Source organism: Aptenodytes forsteri, unplaced genomic scaffold (genome assembly GCF_000699145.1).
Source record: "Aptenodytes forsteri isolate BGI_AS27 unplaced genomic scaffold, ASM69914v1 Scaffold108, whole genome shotgun sequence".
Taxonomy (NCBI): domain Eukaryota; kingdom Metazoa; phylum Chordata; class Aves; order Sphenisciformes; family Spheniscidae; genus Aptenodytes; species Aptenodytes forsteri.
In genome coordinates this window covers 4,465,296-4,485,494 of record NW_008794448.1, presented here as the reverse complement: position 1 = coordinate 4,485,494, position 20,199 = coordinate 4,465,296, and the positions used below count along the sequence as shown (strand labels likewise).

Sequence of the window (20,199 nt, the reverse complement as noted above, 5' to 3'; positions counted from 1 at the left end):
ACCTTAGAAGTGTATCATCTCTCCCCCCCAATTCTTTTTTTTTTTTTATCACCTCACTCCCAAGACAAGATGATAAGAGACAATATCTACTGCTTGCCTCGGCCTCCAGCATGTCTCTTCCCTAAAATGTCTATCCCAACAACACTCCCTAGCTTTTAGAAGGTGAATGGACATACTGGTACAGCAAATTAATTTTGTACTTGATTGAGCTGCTTCTTTGTCTTGAGACAGATGGGAGTTTGGTGCTCATCAGTCACAGCTAGCCTGTCTGTTCTAGCAAGGTATTAACAAATCCACTGTGCCATCAAGGCTATGATATACCCAAAAGTTTCTAGCGGGAAGTCCTCACAAGATAACCCAACTGTCCCATACCTCTCTGGGTTTTGTGCTCACAGATGGAAGAGCTCTTGGGAACCTCTGCTTACCTTTTCCCCCAGTGTTGATGGAGAGTTCACTGGGCATTTAAACAACTCATTTGGTGGAAGAATGACTCCACTGCAATTTATCATGTTGTGTATCTAGCCCTCTTATCTGCAAGTTTCAGGATGCCTCTTTCAAACACCTGTTTTGCTGCTGGTTCCTTCTCATGATCCCTAGGAGGTTCCTCTACACCTGAGCATGATCAATTCCACCTGGTTTCAGTGATTCCTTGTTTGTTTTCCCTATTCTACCTTTTTCCCTACTGTTTTCCCTATTCCACCATTTTAGCAGCGTTCCCAATTTTCCTTTACTAGCCTTTGCTGTCTAGAGACTCTCTCATATGTTTGGGTGAGCAAAATAACGAAGGCCTAGTCAGCCAATCTACCTCCACAGCTTGATGGAGGAGGAAAATGCTCCTAAGACTCTCAATTATCTCCAGAAGGGTCTGGCAAGTCCTCACTGTTGATTAAACAAAGAAACGATTAGCTTCTTGTAAAGGATCTCAGATCACTCTCAATTGCTGCAGTCTGTCTGCTCCCCTTCTGTTAGACTAGCCCCTGCCACTTGGCTAACACGCGAGTACACCAATACTCCATTTGTACAGCACATAACAAAGTTTTGTCAATGAAGAGTGTAAAAAAAAGCCACAATTTAAACAACTAAGCTGACAGAAACACTACCATAGACAATGTTATACCAAGAGCAAAATCATTTTACCAGCACTGTTTATTCCTCCTTGGGGACTGTCTCAAGCTTCACCAGAAGAGAACTCCGGCCATTAAACCTTCACATCCTTTAGCTATACAGTCAGCCCTTTCCGTATGTAGACGAGTCTTATGTATTCTGTGCCTTCCCTGAGGAAGAACTTTCTAAGTTCACACATGCACAATTCTACAAGTAATTTTCTTTTTTCTGGGAGGGTTGTTTTGGTTGTTAGTAATTTCCTTGCCAGTTGTGAAAAGGAAGCTTCCCTTTTCCACCAACTACATCCAAGTTTTAAAATAACAAATTTAGATAAGTTTGCTTACACATTTTAAAATTCTAGCATAGAGTGAGAGCTATACTTTTATATATCAGCAAGGCAAGTTGAACCCCGTGGCAGGTGTGTAAGCAAAAAAAGTATTAGCTAACATATTTTAGAAACACCCTGTATTCTAGTCTTGACAGAGCTTAGAAGGTGTGACAGCATGCTGGGTTTCTGAGAAGTCAATCACCATCCTTATTCCCCACTGTTTGAATCAGCTAGGTATTATTTCAGTTCTGTGATTCTATATTTGATTTGTGTGTTCTAACAAAAACAGCACAGAATTTTGTATAGAAAACCCTGTAAATTCAAAGGACAAGAGCAGAGGTAATTTCAGCAGCTCTGTGCACGTTGTTCTCTATCTGAAAAATTGTGATTGTTTATGCATGAATAGCCACAATTTTAGTTTATTTGAGAAACATGGTGACGGGTGTGATGTATTAAAGATTAGAATCTGACCTTATACGACCTCTCCCACCGTCAGTTAGATGCTAAGACTTTGATTTTTCTTTTAAAATATAAGAGAACAACAATAATTTTCTGTGTCTTTAAAATGAGAAGCAAACCAGGGATAAAGGGAAATTCTTTTTCATTCTGTAGAGATTAGTGACATCTAAAAAAACCTCATTCTCTGAGGAGAATGATTATCTCACAGACACAATGGCAGAGAAGAATATTAGAAGTTTTCCCTAGAGTCACACATATTTGTCTATCTTTATTCCTCTTCATATTTAACTTAATTGCCACAAATGGCTTATAACCCCTCCTTTCGTTACCAAGAACACAGTCCAAGGAGGAACAGATGGCAACACAACGGACTTTCTTATCTTTTTTAATTTTCAGAATGCTAGCCTACATGTCTGAATTTTTAGATTAATAATCCTGAAGGCTACAGACTCTTGGTTATTATAGGTTTCAGATACTGCGAGCTGTGAACCTTCCATCTGGGTTTGCTCAGACGTTTTGCTTCAACTTTGACCTAAGCCATGCACCTACTCAAACCTTCACACTGCTGATCAAACTTCCCAGACAGAAACTACCGTATTGATTATAACAATTCCTTTTCACAAGGATCTAGACTCAAGATCACTACATTATTCCACAGAGGATCAGCACAGGCCTTGCCCAAGTCTAGCAAAAGTATTGCATTCAATTAGAAATCAACATGCCTTAGTACTGCTGCTTCTCTTTCAAAACAAAATGATGTATGACAATTTTGAGACTGGAACCCCAATCAGTATGTTAATAACACTGGATTATCCTTTTTTTTTCTTTTAAAAGAGTGCGAAGGAAAAAAAATATTTCAGCATGTGCCTAGCAATCATAATATTAGAAAGATTACCTTATTTGTACATTCTACCTTATCTCTAATTGATTATCATCAGCATTAATCACTTTTTTTTTATGTTAACATCTAAGTAGCAGTCAAGAGTGAGGCTGTATCATGCCATATACTGTGCAAACACAATGTGGCAGACAACACCCTGCTCTACAGAGCCTGGCAGACACAGAGGCACAAGAGAAAATACTAGCCAGGAAAATCTTACTCTATCAGTGTTGATGAAGTTTTATATGTGCAACTGCTTTTCTTTACAGACTTGCATATTTGACTCCCATCACGTCAACAACTCATATTTTCCTTTGGCAATAAAATGTTATGGTAAAGGCACAGAAAAATCCATTTCCTCTGGTGTATAAATTGCTCCACTTCCTGCTGAAAACAATCCAGGTACTGACAATACACAGGTTTTGTTCCAAACATCTTTTGATAGGACCCTTTGACAGTTTCCAGGCTCAACTACCAAAGGCTCAACTGACAGTTTTAGAGGACCTACATTAGCTGCAAGGTCTCATGAGGCTTCACACTGACCTTCCTCTTCTTGGCATGCCAGAACCTGGATCAAATCTGCACTATTCTAAGTGATTCAGACTAATTAAACAAAACCAAACGCACAGAAGCAGAACAGATGACCAGCATTCCAAAATGAAGGGCCTGAGTTACTTGACGATACTACCATCTTTTACTTTATTTCCCTAAGTTACATTCAGATACACATTTCTTTTCAAACAGCAATAACGAGAAGCGCTCTCCATTCACTTTTGGAGGAGGGCTTTTTGTTGTTTTAAGTGCAGTGCACCAAACTTACAGCATCACTTTGAGGCTGCGAGATCACAACAGGCTGTCCTGAATCACACGTCTCCCGTATATTAACATGCAGTGGAATGTCTCCTGTATCAAAAATACCAAGATACACATATGTGAAGACCTACTATTTCTTAAATGTTGCACTAAAATAGCCCTAAAGCAACTTGAAATCACATTCCATTTCGGTATATTCTTTGAATTACTTAATCTCAAAAAATTAGCATTTAAAATGAAAATTGGCTGCAGTACAGTTTCTGTACAACCATAATGATTAATGCCAAACATATTCTGGATTTTTCATTCTCTGAATAGGAAGGACTATGCTTTGTAGTCATTTATTAGCCTAAAATAGCCCTAAAGCAACTTGAAATCACATTCCATTTCGGTATATTCTTTGAATTACTTAATCTCAAAAAATTAGCATTTAAAATGAAAATTGGCTGCAGTACAGTTTCTGTACAACCATAATGATTAATGCCAAACATATTCTGGATTTTTCATTCTCTGAATAGGAAGGACTATGCTTTGTAGTCATTTAGCAGAGAAGGCAGTTTGCTTTTTTGCCTCGAATACGCAGAAAAACACAGGCTGAGATACAAATTATTTTGCGTCCATAAAAAAAAATTGCTTGAGTGTTAGGCAAATGCTCATCATGCAACTTACTGTTCAGCCTATCTCCTCATTGTATATTCTTTTCAGTGCTGTTTTAAGATTTTAATCACAGTTCAAAGATTTCTTTGAATACTTAATTTCCAAATAATAGCATTTGTTATTGTCTTTATTAGGCCTTGGATCTAATTAAAAGGTAGACAACTATTCAGCTCATTCTTCTTTCCAATAGAAATCTTCTTTATATTCTGCTTTTATAATAAGCAGGGAACTGTCAGAGAGGAAAGGAATGCTCTAAAGGAAAATCAATTAGTAGCCCTATTCCATTCTGAAACATACTTTCTGAAATACAGTTTTTCAGCACTAAAGAAAACTTGAAGTTCCCCTGTTTAGTTCATTGCTAGATAGATAATTATGAAATGAATTGAAGACCAACTTTCTTTTAATGGCAGATACAGCTACATTTTAGGATGGAGGTAGACAGAACAGCCTACCTTAGTTCAGTCTTGACTGGTCTCAGAAACTGTATCAGTTTAATTCATATACTTTAGCAACATTTATTTAACCCAAACCAAGGCCAGTGTAAATCACTGAAGTTCAATGTAGCCAGAAAAAGAAACTTTAAAAAAACTGTATGAAAATTAACACAGCTTAAGAGATAAAAAAACAGAACCAAAAGCAAGCAGGAATACAAACAAAAAAACAAACAAACAGCAAACACAATAGCTGTGGCTCCATGATTAGTGAGCTGAATCTTTGAAGAACTTCAATTTGTTATTTATGATGACTACAGTCCATTTCCTTCAAATTTAATTGTTTCTTATTTCTCTGTCATGAGTAAGTTTCTTTAGGCATAAAAGTCTGTTCATTTATTCATAAAAAAAATATTTAGGGGGTCCTTGGAAAGTTTTTTTAACCTTAAACATTCGTAATAGAATAACAGTAACTTCCTAAATCTCCCAGAAGTTAGTTCCTACTATTATTTTATGCAGAGACTAATCTTCACTTTTTTCCCCAAGGATGTTTTGTTAATGAAAAAATACTTCTTCACTATCAACTATAACAATCTCAGAGAATTACAAAAAGAACTGCCCTACTACAAAATGGCAGCCTCTCTCTTTTCTTCCTCATACTTACAAAGATCTGCTGGTACTACAGAAGCATAACAGGACTTGTATGAGCAAAACTGCAAGTCAGAAGACAAAGCAAAATGCAATCTTAATTAAAAAAAAAAATCAAAACCTTATAAATTAAGCAGAAGCATAAAGACAGCAAAACCATCTGCATGGCTGTTTGGGTGATAAGGGTTTGAGGAAGATGAAGTTTTTGCACTATTCTTCACTACAGAACGTGATGGGAACTTGCCATCGTACGTTTTTCTGATACTAACAATTATCACTGACTGCAAAGAAAGGGTAAGTGCTGAGAATAATTTGAATTTATTGTAGGAAGTATTCCTACATCTGAGAGTCATTGTTGCTGGTTCTACTAGCAGATACAGTTTAAAAAGTTAGGAAGTGCAAAGGTCAGGATGGAGTGTACAGAAATTATCATCTTAGTATTATTTATAGCAATGGTATTGCTTTCTGGTCACAGTAATGGTCATCAAACTTCAAAAAAAAGAAAGCAAAATAGGGCAATTTCAGAGACAGGGAGAGAAACAATCAGCAGCACAAAGTCCTTCTCACAAACTTGGGCATACTTTCCTTCAGGGAACAATAAAAAGACAATACAATCAAAAGCATATGAAATAATGAACTACACTCAAAGGTGTACTGGCAGCTGCTAATTGTCTTCTGTCATAAACAAAAATAAAGGAGGTATTCTTTAATATTAAAGGCAGCTGATTCTGAGCAAATAAAAGGAAAATACTTTTCTACCCTGCACATTGTTAGCTTGCAGAACTTGTCAGATGTTATCATGGAAACTAAAACCTTACCAGGTTTCACAAGAGGACAAGGTGCTTAGCTGAACAAACAGAACAGCCACAGGTGTTGCACAATATAAGCAAAATAAATTTAGAAATACTAATTTTAAATATATACATTTATGATAATACCATACTGTATTATTATATAATGGTCATCCCTGGAAGGAGAAGCATACTAATCAGATCAAGTACTGTAATTCTAAATTTAACCCTTGGGGCATTATTCTTAATCTTAGTCTGGTCTTTCACTGACAGTTTGAAGGTAAACTTCACTCTGTTTTTCTTCATACATCTCAGCCATCCCCTGCTAAACCTCTCACATCACTCCTAATTAAATACAATCACAGTCAGTTCTGCCCTCTTAGGGAATAACAAAAACCATCTATGGGACCAACAGGATGGCACATCACTTGTGCCTGTGTATCTAAATGCATGTTTGATTCAACTGCTTGCAGAGGATTTGCATCCATCCACATAACCCAGGGCTGTAGAAATCCCCTTGGGCTCTGATCACAACTCATTATATATTCAGAAAGCTAGAAGATAGCCCAAAAGCGTATCTCTAATTATGTGTTGCCTTGCTATCTTAAGTTTATGTCAGACCTTGATGTTTCTGTGTTGATTTTTGTAAGCGAGCTTCCTGGTTCTTTTTAATGAATTAGCTATGGAAATCATTGAGATAATTATAGTAATACATGGAAACACATCATTAGCACATGCAATTATCCCATTTACCAACTTAATTACGCTGTGTTATATTCTGTATTTATTCTTTTTACTGACAGCACAGGTTGAAATATGCCTTTTTAAAATAGCAATGTGTATTTTAAAGATCAACGTATATTTTAGCTTATAGGCATGCCAGATTGTTTAATCATGGCTAATTTTTGTTTTCAATAAAGGTAAATTTTCTTTTGAAGCAACATTTTGCAATTCAGTGTATTCTTTTAATCTCAACACTTAAATACAATCATTACAGCCTGCTTGCTTCCATACAAGAGTCAAGATATCTTCATATGGGCATAAAAACAACTGCTTTAAGGGACTGCATTTCAAATTACCATATTTATTTCAGTATGTAACAACTCATTTCATTTAAATGAAGTAAATGAGAAAACTTCTATTGACATTAATGGACAGAGTTTAGGTCTGTTTTACAAGACCAAATAGAATTCTTGGTTATTTGTAAAAATTGTCGTATGATCAATAACATAATGAATTTCAGGTAATATAGCACATCGATATCAAAACAATTCATGTTCTGGATTGCTTATAAATCAAGAGATTTAAGATACAATTCCAGAATTTTCACATCCAGTCCATATCCCATTTACAAGAATGATCCTGACAAGGAACAGAGCATACGAAAACTGACATTCAACTTAAGTTATTAGTTCTATTATATCTGAACATTGTCCGAATATAGAGTAATCTAGGATTATGCAGTCCATACTTCAGCTAACGCTTCCCTCATGCACGTCATTACATTTTTCTTCAAAAATAAAACCATTTCTATATCCTTACCTAAAACATCCAAACCAAGGGCTTTTGCTAGATCTCTTACACCGTCAGCTCCAAAAATGTGTGTCTCATGCTTACATTTGGGACACTGGAAAACACTCATATTTTGAACCAGTCCTAAAACCTGTTAAAGTAGAAGAAAGGAATGTTCAAACCTGGGATTCAAGCATCGGCATTTCCATTATTCATCTCTGACAATAAAGAAGAGATCATCAACAAAGAAACGACAGAGAATACTCATTTATAATGGGAAATAGCAGTAATATCAGACTCTAACATCATTATCAACTCTTATTAGTCATCTCAGTTGCACTATCATTTGTGCATTATTTCAAGTTTTTCACATTTATACCTCTCAAAGATTAACAAACTTATTTGTAACAAAAAGTACCTCTTGTATAGGCCTATCTTTCCAAGAACTCTCCCTGCCAGTATTTCATTTTTGAACTCTGAATCTAAGAATTTTCATGTTGTATTTTATAGCTTTGTAATTTGCAGTTTCAGGAAACACAAAATAAAAACATACCATTACAAGAAATGACACAATCAGACATGCTATTAAGATATTTTTGAAAGTTATCCTGTAGGGAAATGTTTTCAAAAAGAACCAGATTTGCTATTCTTCTGAAGAGCAGAAACACATTTTAAAGATCAAAAAGAAATAATTGTGTGAAACTAAGCGTCAAAAACCACAACATAAAAAAATCTAATACACACGTATGAGGTACCTTTCTGCTGATGCCAGGTGTTCAACATCATCCTTGCAAAATATGTCAAATGAAAATTTGCCAAATCACACACACAAAAATCTTCTTTCACAATGTACAATAATGCTAATGATAGCATTGATCTCATTTTATTCACCTAGTAAACAAAACTGTTCATCGAGGCAGAGCAGAATTTCCCAAAAGTGATGATAACAGCGTTCAAACACTACAGGGTGAAAGCTTCTACCCATCTGCTAATCAATAGAAGACCTGCTTTAAGAGGTTCCATGTTACAATATTTCACTTTAAGATTTATGTGTTATCTAGGTATGTCACACACACTATAGCCAAGCTTTAAAAACATGAATATATATTTTCAAGTACAAAAAGCTGTTATTTACTTCGTAGCATTTTGTACTTTCAAATTTCCCTGAGCATTCTAGTTTTGTGCTTGTACAAGCTGGCCTAGTTATTAGAGGAGTAACATATCCACTATGCTAACAAAGCATATCTAAAAGGATATACCAGTGTTCAGTGCAACCAACAAATATTAAGTTAATTAATTAAGAGTCAATGTACAACCTTTGGCACCAAAACTGAAAATAAAAAAGAATGTTATTTACAATATCTTAATAAAAATTTCCTTGTATCTAAGCTAAAAATGATCAAAAGATGATGACCTGCTTTTTCTATAGCACCATAATGTGTTTCACACTATTTTCTAAGAAGTCTTCCTTAACTTACATAAAACTTTCAGAGCTTTTAAAGCAAGGAACATTTTAAGAAACAGTAACAACAAAACAAAAAAGAAGACAGAAAGACAGACAGACAGAAAGACAGAAAGATCACCTACTTTCAATTTCACACCACAAACTTTCCCCATTTTCTACTCTCTCCCGGGGACTGCCAGAGGCGCAAGTTTCTATTTACCGGCACATTATTACAGGTAATTATTACAGGTAATTTTCTCATCCAGTTCTTAAACTAAGAGAGACATGAAATACTATGTGTCCAAGGATACAAGGTGCAGGGATGGTAAAAAGGGCTCTCTACAGCCACAGTCTTCTACTGATGACCTCTGAGCAGGCATTCGTCCTGCTCTCCTTAAATTAAAGTCAGGGAATTTTCACTGTGTTGGTAAACTGGAACACTAGAAGGAGTATTATTTGACAAAAGAAAAATAGTATTTTAACTAGGATACAGTGAAGCTATTTCCTGCAGCACAAAAAAAAAAAAAAAAAAAAAAAAAAAAAAAAAAAAAAAAAAAAAAAAAGAGAACTTGACATTTATACTTTAAATGAATTAATTCATCTTCAGTTATCTTGGGGTTTGAACTTTCTGTTCTCCTCAAAGTAGTCATACAACATTTATGATTCAGTGAATTCACAATCAAAGAAAAAGTTATGTAGTCTACTATTGTTTTGTGAACAGTTAAGGACTATTACAGCTGCTTTGTTAATTCTTTGATAACCTACTAACTAAGAAGTCCTTCTGCCACAGTTAATGCAAATGCTGAGATACAGCTGTATCCCCAACGCTGTATCAGTTTTAGACGTCTTATTCACTGTCCTTTTTTGTTTTCATTTCAACAAATCTTACTAAAAGCAAAGGACATTTCAGCATTACACAATCATTTTTATTTTTTCAGTGTTGTTCCTATCTGTCAGCCAATGAGTAGTGCATATGTATTAATATACAAATTATTCTTCTGGAATATGAAGACATTTTTTGGAATATTAAGTTGCCAATTATAAACACCCAGTTTAATATAGAATCTGTGCAAACACACACAACTTTAGTGCTGAAGTGTATTTTTAACATGTATATTTCTGCAGATATATTTACAGAAGGAAGAGAGTTCACTATGATCTTCAGAGCTTTTAAATCTACAGACAAAGTAATAGGTCTTGCTAATGAAGTCAGTAATAACTCTCATTTCCCTGCTCAAATAATAGATCTGGAAAAGCTTCAAAGTTACCGTATGCGCAAACTATTCCATAATTACGTGTGAATCCTATTCCATCCTTAGTGATCTCCTTTCCCTGTACCTTTCTCTGCAAACTTGGCTCAGTAATGACACGAAAACTAGTATGATGAGATGCACCGCAATACAGGAGCTAACCTATGGTAGTGGAGGAGAGGATAATTATAATGCACTGAACTGAATTTCATTTAGGCAAATAGTTATTTTAAACAGTGAAGAGACATCTATCAAGAAATAACAGGAAATGAAGAAACCTTTCATTATGAATTATCTGCACACACAGTTTCTGAATGTTTACATATTTCTTATGCTCAATTAACCTTTTGGTTACACAACAAATCATGCCGAAATCCAAAAGTACTACCTTCTAAGTTAAAGAAAATACAGTGAGAAAATGAAAGCCCTCTGTCTTTACACAACGAGACAATTCCTGAGAAACCCACTTAAGTCGTTTACTGTACTTAAGGATGGATGGCGCTGAGGTCCGACTCCAATCTGACAGGGACTGAAGTGATCAGGGTTACAGTTCTGCAGTCTGCCATCAACTTCCTATGTAACCATCAGTCAGTCACTTGACTTTTTAGTGCTTCAAGTAAACTTGCACAATAATATTTCTGTCTTCCTACCTTTCGTCTTATAACAAGCAATTTTTGGCTCTAACTTCTGCTCCCAATATATAAGCCACAATCTTGGCTGGGTACTCTGGACGCTACAGAAATACCAGTAAGTACATAGCCAAATAAACAATTTTAGTACATCTTCGAAGGAAATACATGGCTGAGTTTACATAAGCAGTTTTTTGAAACCTGTGAAATCCACAATATAACCTTCCAATTCAAGGAAACTACCAGAAAAGTTGTAGATTTAACTAAAACCCTGTCTTTTTCTTTCAGGGATATGATTGATAAGATAAACCATACTGAACTGAACTCAATTTCAGCAGGTGAAAATAGGCGATTTTTTCCTAAATACTCAAGCTTACTCACTTTTTTTTGTCACCTGCCCAGAGCAAGCCTCTGGGATGCATCAAAATGATGGCCAAACTCACATAATGGACGAAAATCTTGAAACTCGTTGTGATAGGAGTCAGCAACACTTTGCAAACTCTTTCCTTACCAGGTGGGCTCCACTGCACAAGAGATGGCACCCCTCTTCTAACGACTATGTCCTAAGACTGAAAATAAGACTTTTGCATTGTAATCCTGGTCCTAACGCTGACTCTCGTTGCCAGCTTTTCATCAGTTCCTTCGGTCATTCTACTCCAATTTCAATGCAGTAAAGGACAAACAATGTTAACTATTGTGACTTTACTGTGGTAATACTAGATATGTCATTTGAGGCTTTGGTAACTAGTGACTGTGGGAGTGATAGAAAGGTGGTGTACGTATGCCTGTATGTAAAAGGGGGAGACTCCAGTTCATTAAATATAAGCAAGCATACTCAAAGACTCAGAGCTCAGCAACCTATAGACTCTCTGCTTCTTTGAATAGTAGACTCTTTGCAAGTGTTTTTTAAAAGATTAAAGATTTTAAAGATTAGATTTTTAAAGATCAGTCAATTATATAACCAGGATATGCAATTTTAGCACAGTCCCACAGATTCCACCTCTTTGATGTAAACCTCAGGTTTGAAGTTGTCCATCAAAAATTCAGTAACTAAACTTTCTTTAGATCCTCAGATTTAGTTGACACTTAGAAATGTAATAGATAGGCAGGAGCTGCTTTAACACTGAAGTAAATGACACATCTGTACTGATGTACATACAAGGTTATAATAAAACAAAGCAGCACCATGAAAAAGGTAAGACCTGATGACTGGTTCAAGTGTATTCAAACTCAGCATCTGGCACAACAGCTTCACTGTGACTTTTCATTTGATTCAGGAAGATCTGAAAATTCCAACGAATCAAAATAGATCATATTTAATATCTTATCTACCACTTGTCACATTAATAACAGTTAAGCCTATCCTAGAATGCATGATTTTCTTAGAGGCCATTCTCTTCAAAGAACATTGAACAAAACAGACTTGGAAAGAAATCTTGGTAATTTCTCATTGATCAAAAGGAAAATTTGGCAAAGTACTAACTTGAACACAATTTTATTTGAAGAAAATAATTTTGCGTAATTTTAGCAATCCCCAAACATAAAATCAAAACAAAACATTCCATATGTTATTCTTCTGTTCTATATATTTTTCTTTAGTAGCAAATGATAAATGCTACTATAGTTCCATTTTGGTGCAAATGTATTAAGGAATAGTTAACAATAAGGAATTTATCAATGTATTTCTTTTGTTAAGCTATTCTGTAAATTAAAACAAAAAAGGAAAGCAGTCACTTCAAGGTTTCTGTTGCATTTTTTAAAGTAACAAAGCACTAGCTATGAAAGAAATTTCCTTTCTTAATAAAGACTAGAAGTGACCTTCACACAGGTAAGCAAGAAAACATCTTTTTTAAAGTATAGTAAATGGCTTTATTTCTTTACTGTTTAAGATAAGGAAGCATTTCAGTTTATATTTTCTCATCAACTGCACATTTCAAATGAAAAATGAATCTCTTCATGAACATACTCTAGAGTATAACATTCAGTTACTTAGCAACTTGTAGCACACATAGAAAACATCAAGTCAAAGATGTCACCGTTTAATATTTTCTCCCAATCCATATGAATATTGTGGATATTTTTAAATTTTGCATTTCCCAAACAAGCAAGCTAGCATGTAAGCTATAAACCTCATGAAAAACAAAGTGATATAGACAGCCTTCTACCTGGTGTGACAGTCACGGAGCCCTTCAAATGGCAAAATGAATATTATGTACGTGCATATATACCCAAAAACTTACATTTCCTTCTTAAAATATACCAATATATGATTTTTCCACATTTCAGGAAATTTAGATTTTAAGCTCCAACACAGACAGTGCTGAAGAGGACACATAATGAGGATATAGTAAGACAGTACAATTGGAAAGCACATGTTACTTCGTAAGACACTCTGTTTAGCAGTCTGATCCATTCCAAGTGATTAAACAAACCCGATTTAAAAGAAATCAAGTACTATTATAACCTCAGCCTGAGAAAATTCTTTCCTTTCTGTTAGAGCAAGCGCCTGAACAGATATAAAAACCTTGGTTACTTTAACAACTCTTCATTAACACAGAGATCATATTGATTTATCTTTTTTTTTTTTTTTTAAGAAGAATTTCAGAAATTCAGTTAATTCCTGAATGGTTTGTTCACCTATTGCAGTATATGGAATTTTTTTTACATTTTGGAAGAACAATCTGCTGGTATTTTTAATGTAGAGGCTTACAGGTACATGGACTTTTCTAAACATTTCAGCTCCTTTGTGTGCATCCAATAAAGCCACGTCTTGCGGAGTGGAGATGATCACAGCTCCTGGGAAAAGAAAACATGAAATAGCATTAAAATATGTATTATTAATTATACCATTAAATATTTTGACTATTTAGTACATGCTACTAAATTCAAAAAAGTCACAGGTTTATATGCTTTTTTTCTTTAATTTAAGGAAGAAAATGATGCTATTTTTTTTATTAAGCAATGACCAAAATCACTGAGATATGATACGGTGTGATAATTTAGATATTTTCATCATAAGTTTTTCTATGTAGAAACCATTTATATTTTCTAAATGAGAAAATTGATCTAGCTGTCATATGACCATGGATAGAAGACAACATGGTCCACACACTAATAGGTTGCAGAGGTGGTACTCTGGGAATATCTACACAGTAACTGTCCCATGCCATAACTACATTTGAAAGCTTTTGATTTAACAATAAGCCTTGTCCTAAAATCAAGAGGCAGCTGCCTGTAATCAGACTGTTGCTTTCTGAACCTGCTACACTTTCCGATACAAGCATTGACAGGCTCAATCTTGAAACATGTTACACTAGACGCAACACCAGTGCATTTGTATGAATGATACCACAAAATAAGAGGCCAACTCATGCACGCTTGCACTAGGTTTGAAAAAAGTATAGTATTGCTCACTGCTCAGGTATGGCTCCAGGTTACCTGATAATTAGTACTCCCAAGAGTTATTAAACATATAAAACAGCTAGAGCTCTTTGTCAAAGGTTAGATTCTAAAATAAGCCTACAGGTTACTATCCTATACTACCCTATATTACTTCTCAATTAATACAGCCTGCAAAACCAATACAGACATTATAATATTCCACATCACTTCACAAAGAACATCTTTTTGCATATGCTCAGGGGTTTCAAATATTGTTTCTTCGAAACTTGCATCAAGAATCTGCTCATGCTCATCCCTATTTTAGAAAAATGCAATGTAAAGGAGAACGTTACTGATCAATTGCTTAGCTCTGGTTTCACAGTGACCATCCAGTCTCCAAAGTATGTTACAAAAGCATCTCTGCTGACCCACGTTAAGCCAACCTCGCACAAGAAATTTATGCCAAACTTCACACTAATAGCAATTAAACCAGACAATTTTAGATGCATGGGACAGAGTTTCCTACTGGGCCTGCAGTTTCCAACCCTTGGCATACACGGCAAAGGAAGAGGCGGGTAGATTTCCAGAGGCACACAACACTGGCATCGTCAGCACGGGCCGGAGCAGCAGGAGCCTTGGTGTCCTGAGAGCACTCCTGTCTCTGGCAGCGCTGGGACAGGCAGCCCTGCCCCTCACAACGGCCCCACGCCGTCCGCCGGCTGCCGGGTGGCATCTTGCCTGCGTGACAGCCAGCCGTTTCCAAACAGCGCCTGACAGCACGTTTGAATGTTTTCAACCAGCGTTCTTAACCTCTAATTTGTGAAAGAAAAATACAATCTGGCACCTCGCTCCTGAAAAGCTGCCAATCTCTGCCTTACATAATATTAGACACAAGTCCAAAAACTGAACGGCATATGTAACGTACTAAGCAAACGCGATTTCCCTATTGTTCACTAAAACTCTGGCATCTGAATAATTTGCTGTTTTTCCCGAGCCGACCTGCTTCCGATGGCATCGCAAAGGATAACGTGGAAGCCTTCCAGTTACATCCAAGTCACCTTTGTCCTCGTTTCACTGAAGCGTAGGGTTATGCTTTACAGCTGACATTGAAATGTAGGGCTAATTCCACAAAATGAATGCACCCTTCCCTAAAAGCACAGTCCACAAATAAGTAATTTAGGCTCAATGCCCTCGAGTTTTCTGCCTATTTCTAAAATAAAGATCTTTCAATACTTGGACAAAACACTTATTACTGCTTTCTTTTCAAACAAAATTGGAAATTTGTGTCTTATATGTATACACTCATGTTAGTTGCTTCACACTTTTGTTCACACTCCTCTCTCAAGATGCTGGCTCAGCATTCCCTGGATCTTCAGGTAGAAGCTAATATGCAGTCAACAAAACTGAAGTCTACGTTTTCTGGTCCATTACCAATTTTTTTACGAATCCAGTAATTGGCATGGCATGAAGGACAGAGGCGATGCACAATGAAAACACCCACTAGAACCACAAGCAGCTTATCCGAGAGATATTTCTGACTAACAAATTCTGTTGCTAGAGAACCTCACCCAAAGGGAAAAAGCTAAAACGCCAGAAAGACCAAATGGCACATTGCAGAGTTTAGGCTGCCACAGACACCAACTCCCTGTACAAAAAACTCTGGCTTCTGAAATACATGAGTTAATTATGCTCGTGGACAACTTGCGTGGCTTCTTCCACAGAACGAAAGCCAACATGCTCAGGAAGCTGCTGCTGAGGGTTTCCTTTTCACTCAGCTGAATTACAGACAAAATTTATTCACAGCCAGCTTGTACTGAATTATACCAATGCCCTTTAAAATAAGTATCTTTTCTCTTTCTTTGGTACAACTGCTAGTCCAGCAAACCCAACCTGAAGTTCAAGAATTCAAATTATTAGCAGCATTATTTCCTTCACTAGCAACCAAATATGGCAAATGAGACTTTTCACGGTGCTCCCCTCCCTGAATAAGTTTGCATGTGTTTAATTCAGAAAGTGATTCAAATGATGAGCAAGAAAGAACACAGCCCACACTTTCTTTGCTATCTTGGCTCTACGTGGTTAACAGGAATATCAAACAGTAAAGAGTTATTTTGATCAATAAAGTAATGAAATATGACTGAATTCATGCACACAGCATGTCTCTTGAAGCAATACGTGCAATGTTTACACAAGCCTCTGTCTGAATGAGGCAAACTAACGCTGACAAATTGAACAGAGAAGTTGCACAAACTATAATGCTATCACATTGCACATTAAAATATACTACAAATTCTATGTTTGCAGTTGTGTGCAGAAGAACAATTTCTGTGCCTTGAGCATACTAAGGATATCTCAGTTGAGCACATTTAGGTTTAACTGACATATCTACTTATTCATGCATTCAATTTATTTTTGTAATTCACCATATTTCAGTTGACAAAAAGCTCATGCGTGTTGCATTAGTAAAAACTACGCTAACTATATTTTTAATCCTTAGCATGCATAATATATAGAGACAGAACTAACAGTAGCCTGTAACACTGATGTTTGCCTTTCTTTTTTAACCCCAGGTACTTAATCCTCAGTAAAAGAAAGGTGTGCCTACACAGAACACCTCCTGGTGGACTGGTGTTCAGGAAATTACAAGCACTGAAACAGCCTGTAATTTCTGTGTATAGAAAATATCACCTATATGCACTGCATCATTAAGGTTCGCATTAGATGCTCTGGGTTACAAGGCATAAGGTGGAATCTCTCCAAGCCTCAGCTATAGTCAATTTGTACCCAAGTGAAAAACAGGCAGGTCTAAAAAGCAGCTGATAAGCAGCAGTTTAGAAAGTCTACCTTAGGATGAAAAGGATCTCTCTAACATATTCTTTTTTCCCCTCCAGTGTCTTCGAAGGCAGACTTCAGAACCAGGCTACGTGCATCTCATCCAGACAGATGATTAAGGACCCCTCCACACACAAGTATTAGACTGTGTCTTGTATCACAACTTAGCAAATAATGCCACCCCAAAACCTGTGAAGTGTAACTGACTAGAAAGACTGACAAATAGAGTTCTGGAGGATAAAGACACAGATATACTGCATTTTTCTGATAATTGCATCTGCTGACTGCCAGGCATTGAACGCTCTTGCAGGGATCCACATTCAGACCTCAATGCAGCTGTGGATGGCCTGATCTGACCACACCACTCACACTTTTTGTAGCTTTTGCCACCTTTTCCACCGCATCAGTTTCAAACCTCTAGGAGAGACTTTCAAGTTATAAATAGCCTGGTGAATCTGGATCTTCTCTACTCTGGATCTCTTCAGAGTCCTCCTCACCTTCTGTTAAATTTCTTGTTACTTCATAGGTAAAAGGTGCCTGCAATTACAGACACTGTTTGCACTTGAAGATGCAGAACAAGGTCTTGCAAGAACAAAGACTTCTTTCTTTCCTAGAATTTCAGCTGACGATGATTACAGATACATTAACATGAAAAAGAAGTCCATCTCCTTGGATAAACTTCGTAAAGAAGTTTCTTTAGCTTTTGTGTGTGACATCTCATTACAACTAGCAACTTAAAAGAATCACTAGTGTGATTTTCCCTTAAGGGATCCTTACTTGAGACTCATAATATAGCTCAGAACTGTCCCAAAGGCTGGATCCTGGCTGTGTCACACCTCCAGCCTGCTTGCTACCTTCTTCTCGGAGGAGTCTTTGTACAACTGCTCAAACAGTGTACGTTTCCAGCAGCCACACAGCCTCTTCTGCCCATGAACTAGCAGGTAATTAGAGACTGGGGCACTACCGCCTTGCCCACATTAAAAGAGAACATAAGTCTTAGAGCAACCTTCTTCCTCCTGGCAAGAGGAACTGTCAGTGAAGCCACTGAGCAGAGGAATATCACAAGCTGGATAAAGCTGTCACCCTGAAGTTAAACTGCCCTCATCTAACTGATCAGTAAGTATTATAACACCCACTTCACACGAGATCACATGGAGAAAGACGTGGAAAGACAACTCTCGCTGTGTTAAAATGTTTGGTTTTGGTCGTGGCAAACAATACGTATGTCACACTAATGCAATTTACAATGCATTATTTATTTAGCAATGTGAAAACACTGAAAACTTTTGTAATAACATCTGTGAACAAGCATTATTTGCAAAGTATAGGCATAAAATAAAAAGCTACTCCCTCACAGACACTCTGCCACTTTCCACTTTTCCTTAGCTATCTGAATTAGCATTTTTCTGCTCTACTCCATTCCACCTCCTGCTTTCAAGGGCATTTGCCAATCATGTCCAGATTATAATGAGCGTGGTACTAGGCAAGAGCAAAGTCCAAATAGTCTCTTCGGACAAATGAGTATGTTTGGGTTTTTTTAATGAGAGGTCCTAATCCAAATAGGAGAACTAGGTAAAAGAGTGATTCTACTCCACAAAAAAGACAACACCGAGACTACTTCAATCACCTCCAAAAACCATTCTGTTTTTTACTTTTTTCCCCAGAGGTGGGGGTGGTAAGGGGCAGATTTAAACATTTATTTTTTCAGAAGAAATAGCTAGAGGAGAGAATGCAGCACCATTATTCACATGGATTTCTCTCATCTTTTGCAATTGTCAGCTGAACACTATGCTCGTTTATTCTTCCCATTCAGAATAATTGGTCTAAAAACACAGAGGCAATTGCAGCTAATGTAGTACTTAACATACACTTAGCCACTGTTGCCAGACCTCAGAGAACCTCAGTTTTCAAAGCCTCCATACTTCATAGCTTTTTTCCCCAATACCTGGAAACTATTTTTCAGGAATGATAAAATTTAAAGAACCTGCACTGAATATACTACCACTTCAGCTTGGACAGGAAATGTGTTACATCAATCTCCATGAGCCAAGAGTTAAATTTAAATTTATATTGAAAGAATGTGAGGCATTAATGTGTAAACTCATACTGTATTTTGGTCTCTAAATTAAGTTTACAGAGTCTACTGGGTCTGGCATTTCATAATGAAGTATCAGGAGTGTCCGAAGCTAAGATAACTCTGATGATAGTTTGCTTCTGTTGTCAGAAAAAATGTAGTTGACAAATGCAAATTATTTCAGCATACAAATTATATTTGGATGAATACAAAGAACTATTTTAAAATCCCCACTGGTGTGACTAAGGTTTTTTTGTTTTTCAATCTATCCTAAACCTATGTGCCTTGCCTTTCCTGCAGTTATTTAAAATATCAAAATACAGCACAAAAGAAAAAGTAAAACTACATAAAAATCTGACATTAAAAATATTTGCCATTCAAAAATAGATCAAGTAAAATTTACTATTACCCAGATGGCTTCTATAAAACACCTTCAAAAATTTACTGTAGAAACTAATGATGTACCTCCTCCATAAAAGAAGAAAGCAAGCTCAGAAATGGAGAAAAACATTGTATATTATTGTTAAACTAAAAGGAAAGAAGATCAGATGCCTTGCAACTGTGATTTGCATCAAAGTAAGAGATATTCAACAAGGGGCAAACAGACACTTACGCAAAGAGCAATGACAGAATACAGATACACCTCTAATCTTAAACTGTATGCTACACACAACTTGTACTGCAGCATTGGGGTTTTTTTGATCATTTCTCTTCAGAAAAGACAAGAGGACAGCACCATACCTACTCAGCTAGCAATTTTGGTTAATTTAAAAAGACACTTTTATCTCATAAATCACAATTCTTTTTCACGCTAATTCATGCATAATTTTTTAAAACATCAACAGTGTTTTCTGCTGTGATTTAACCCAGCAGGCAGCTGAACACCACTCAGCCGTTCATTCACTCCCCCCACACACCAGTGGGATGGGGGAGAATCGCGGAGAAAAAAAGTAAAATTCTTGGGCT

The 20,199-nt window shown here is 36.4% G+C and overlaps 1 protein-coding gene across 1 annotated transcript in view; it reads right to left on the bottom strand.

Annotated features, from left to right (window-relative positions):
* Positions 1–20,199, bottom strand: part of NUBPL (nucleotide binding protein like) — a 93,234-nt gene that overhangs the window by 7,557 nt on the left and 65,478 nt on the right. Inside the window, exons 9-11 of the mRNA XM_019474885.1 lie at positions 13,657–13,742; positions 7,654–7,774; positions 3,592–3,674 (exon numbers count right to left, since the gene is read on the bottom strand). Of these exons, the coding sequence (XP_019330430.1) occupies positions 3,592–3,674; positions 7,654–7,774; positions 13,657–13,742 (290 nt within the window). The remainder of the gene's footprint in view (positions 1–3,591; positions 3,675–7,653; positions 7,775–13,656; positions 13,743–20,199) is intronic.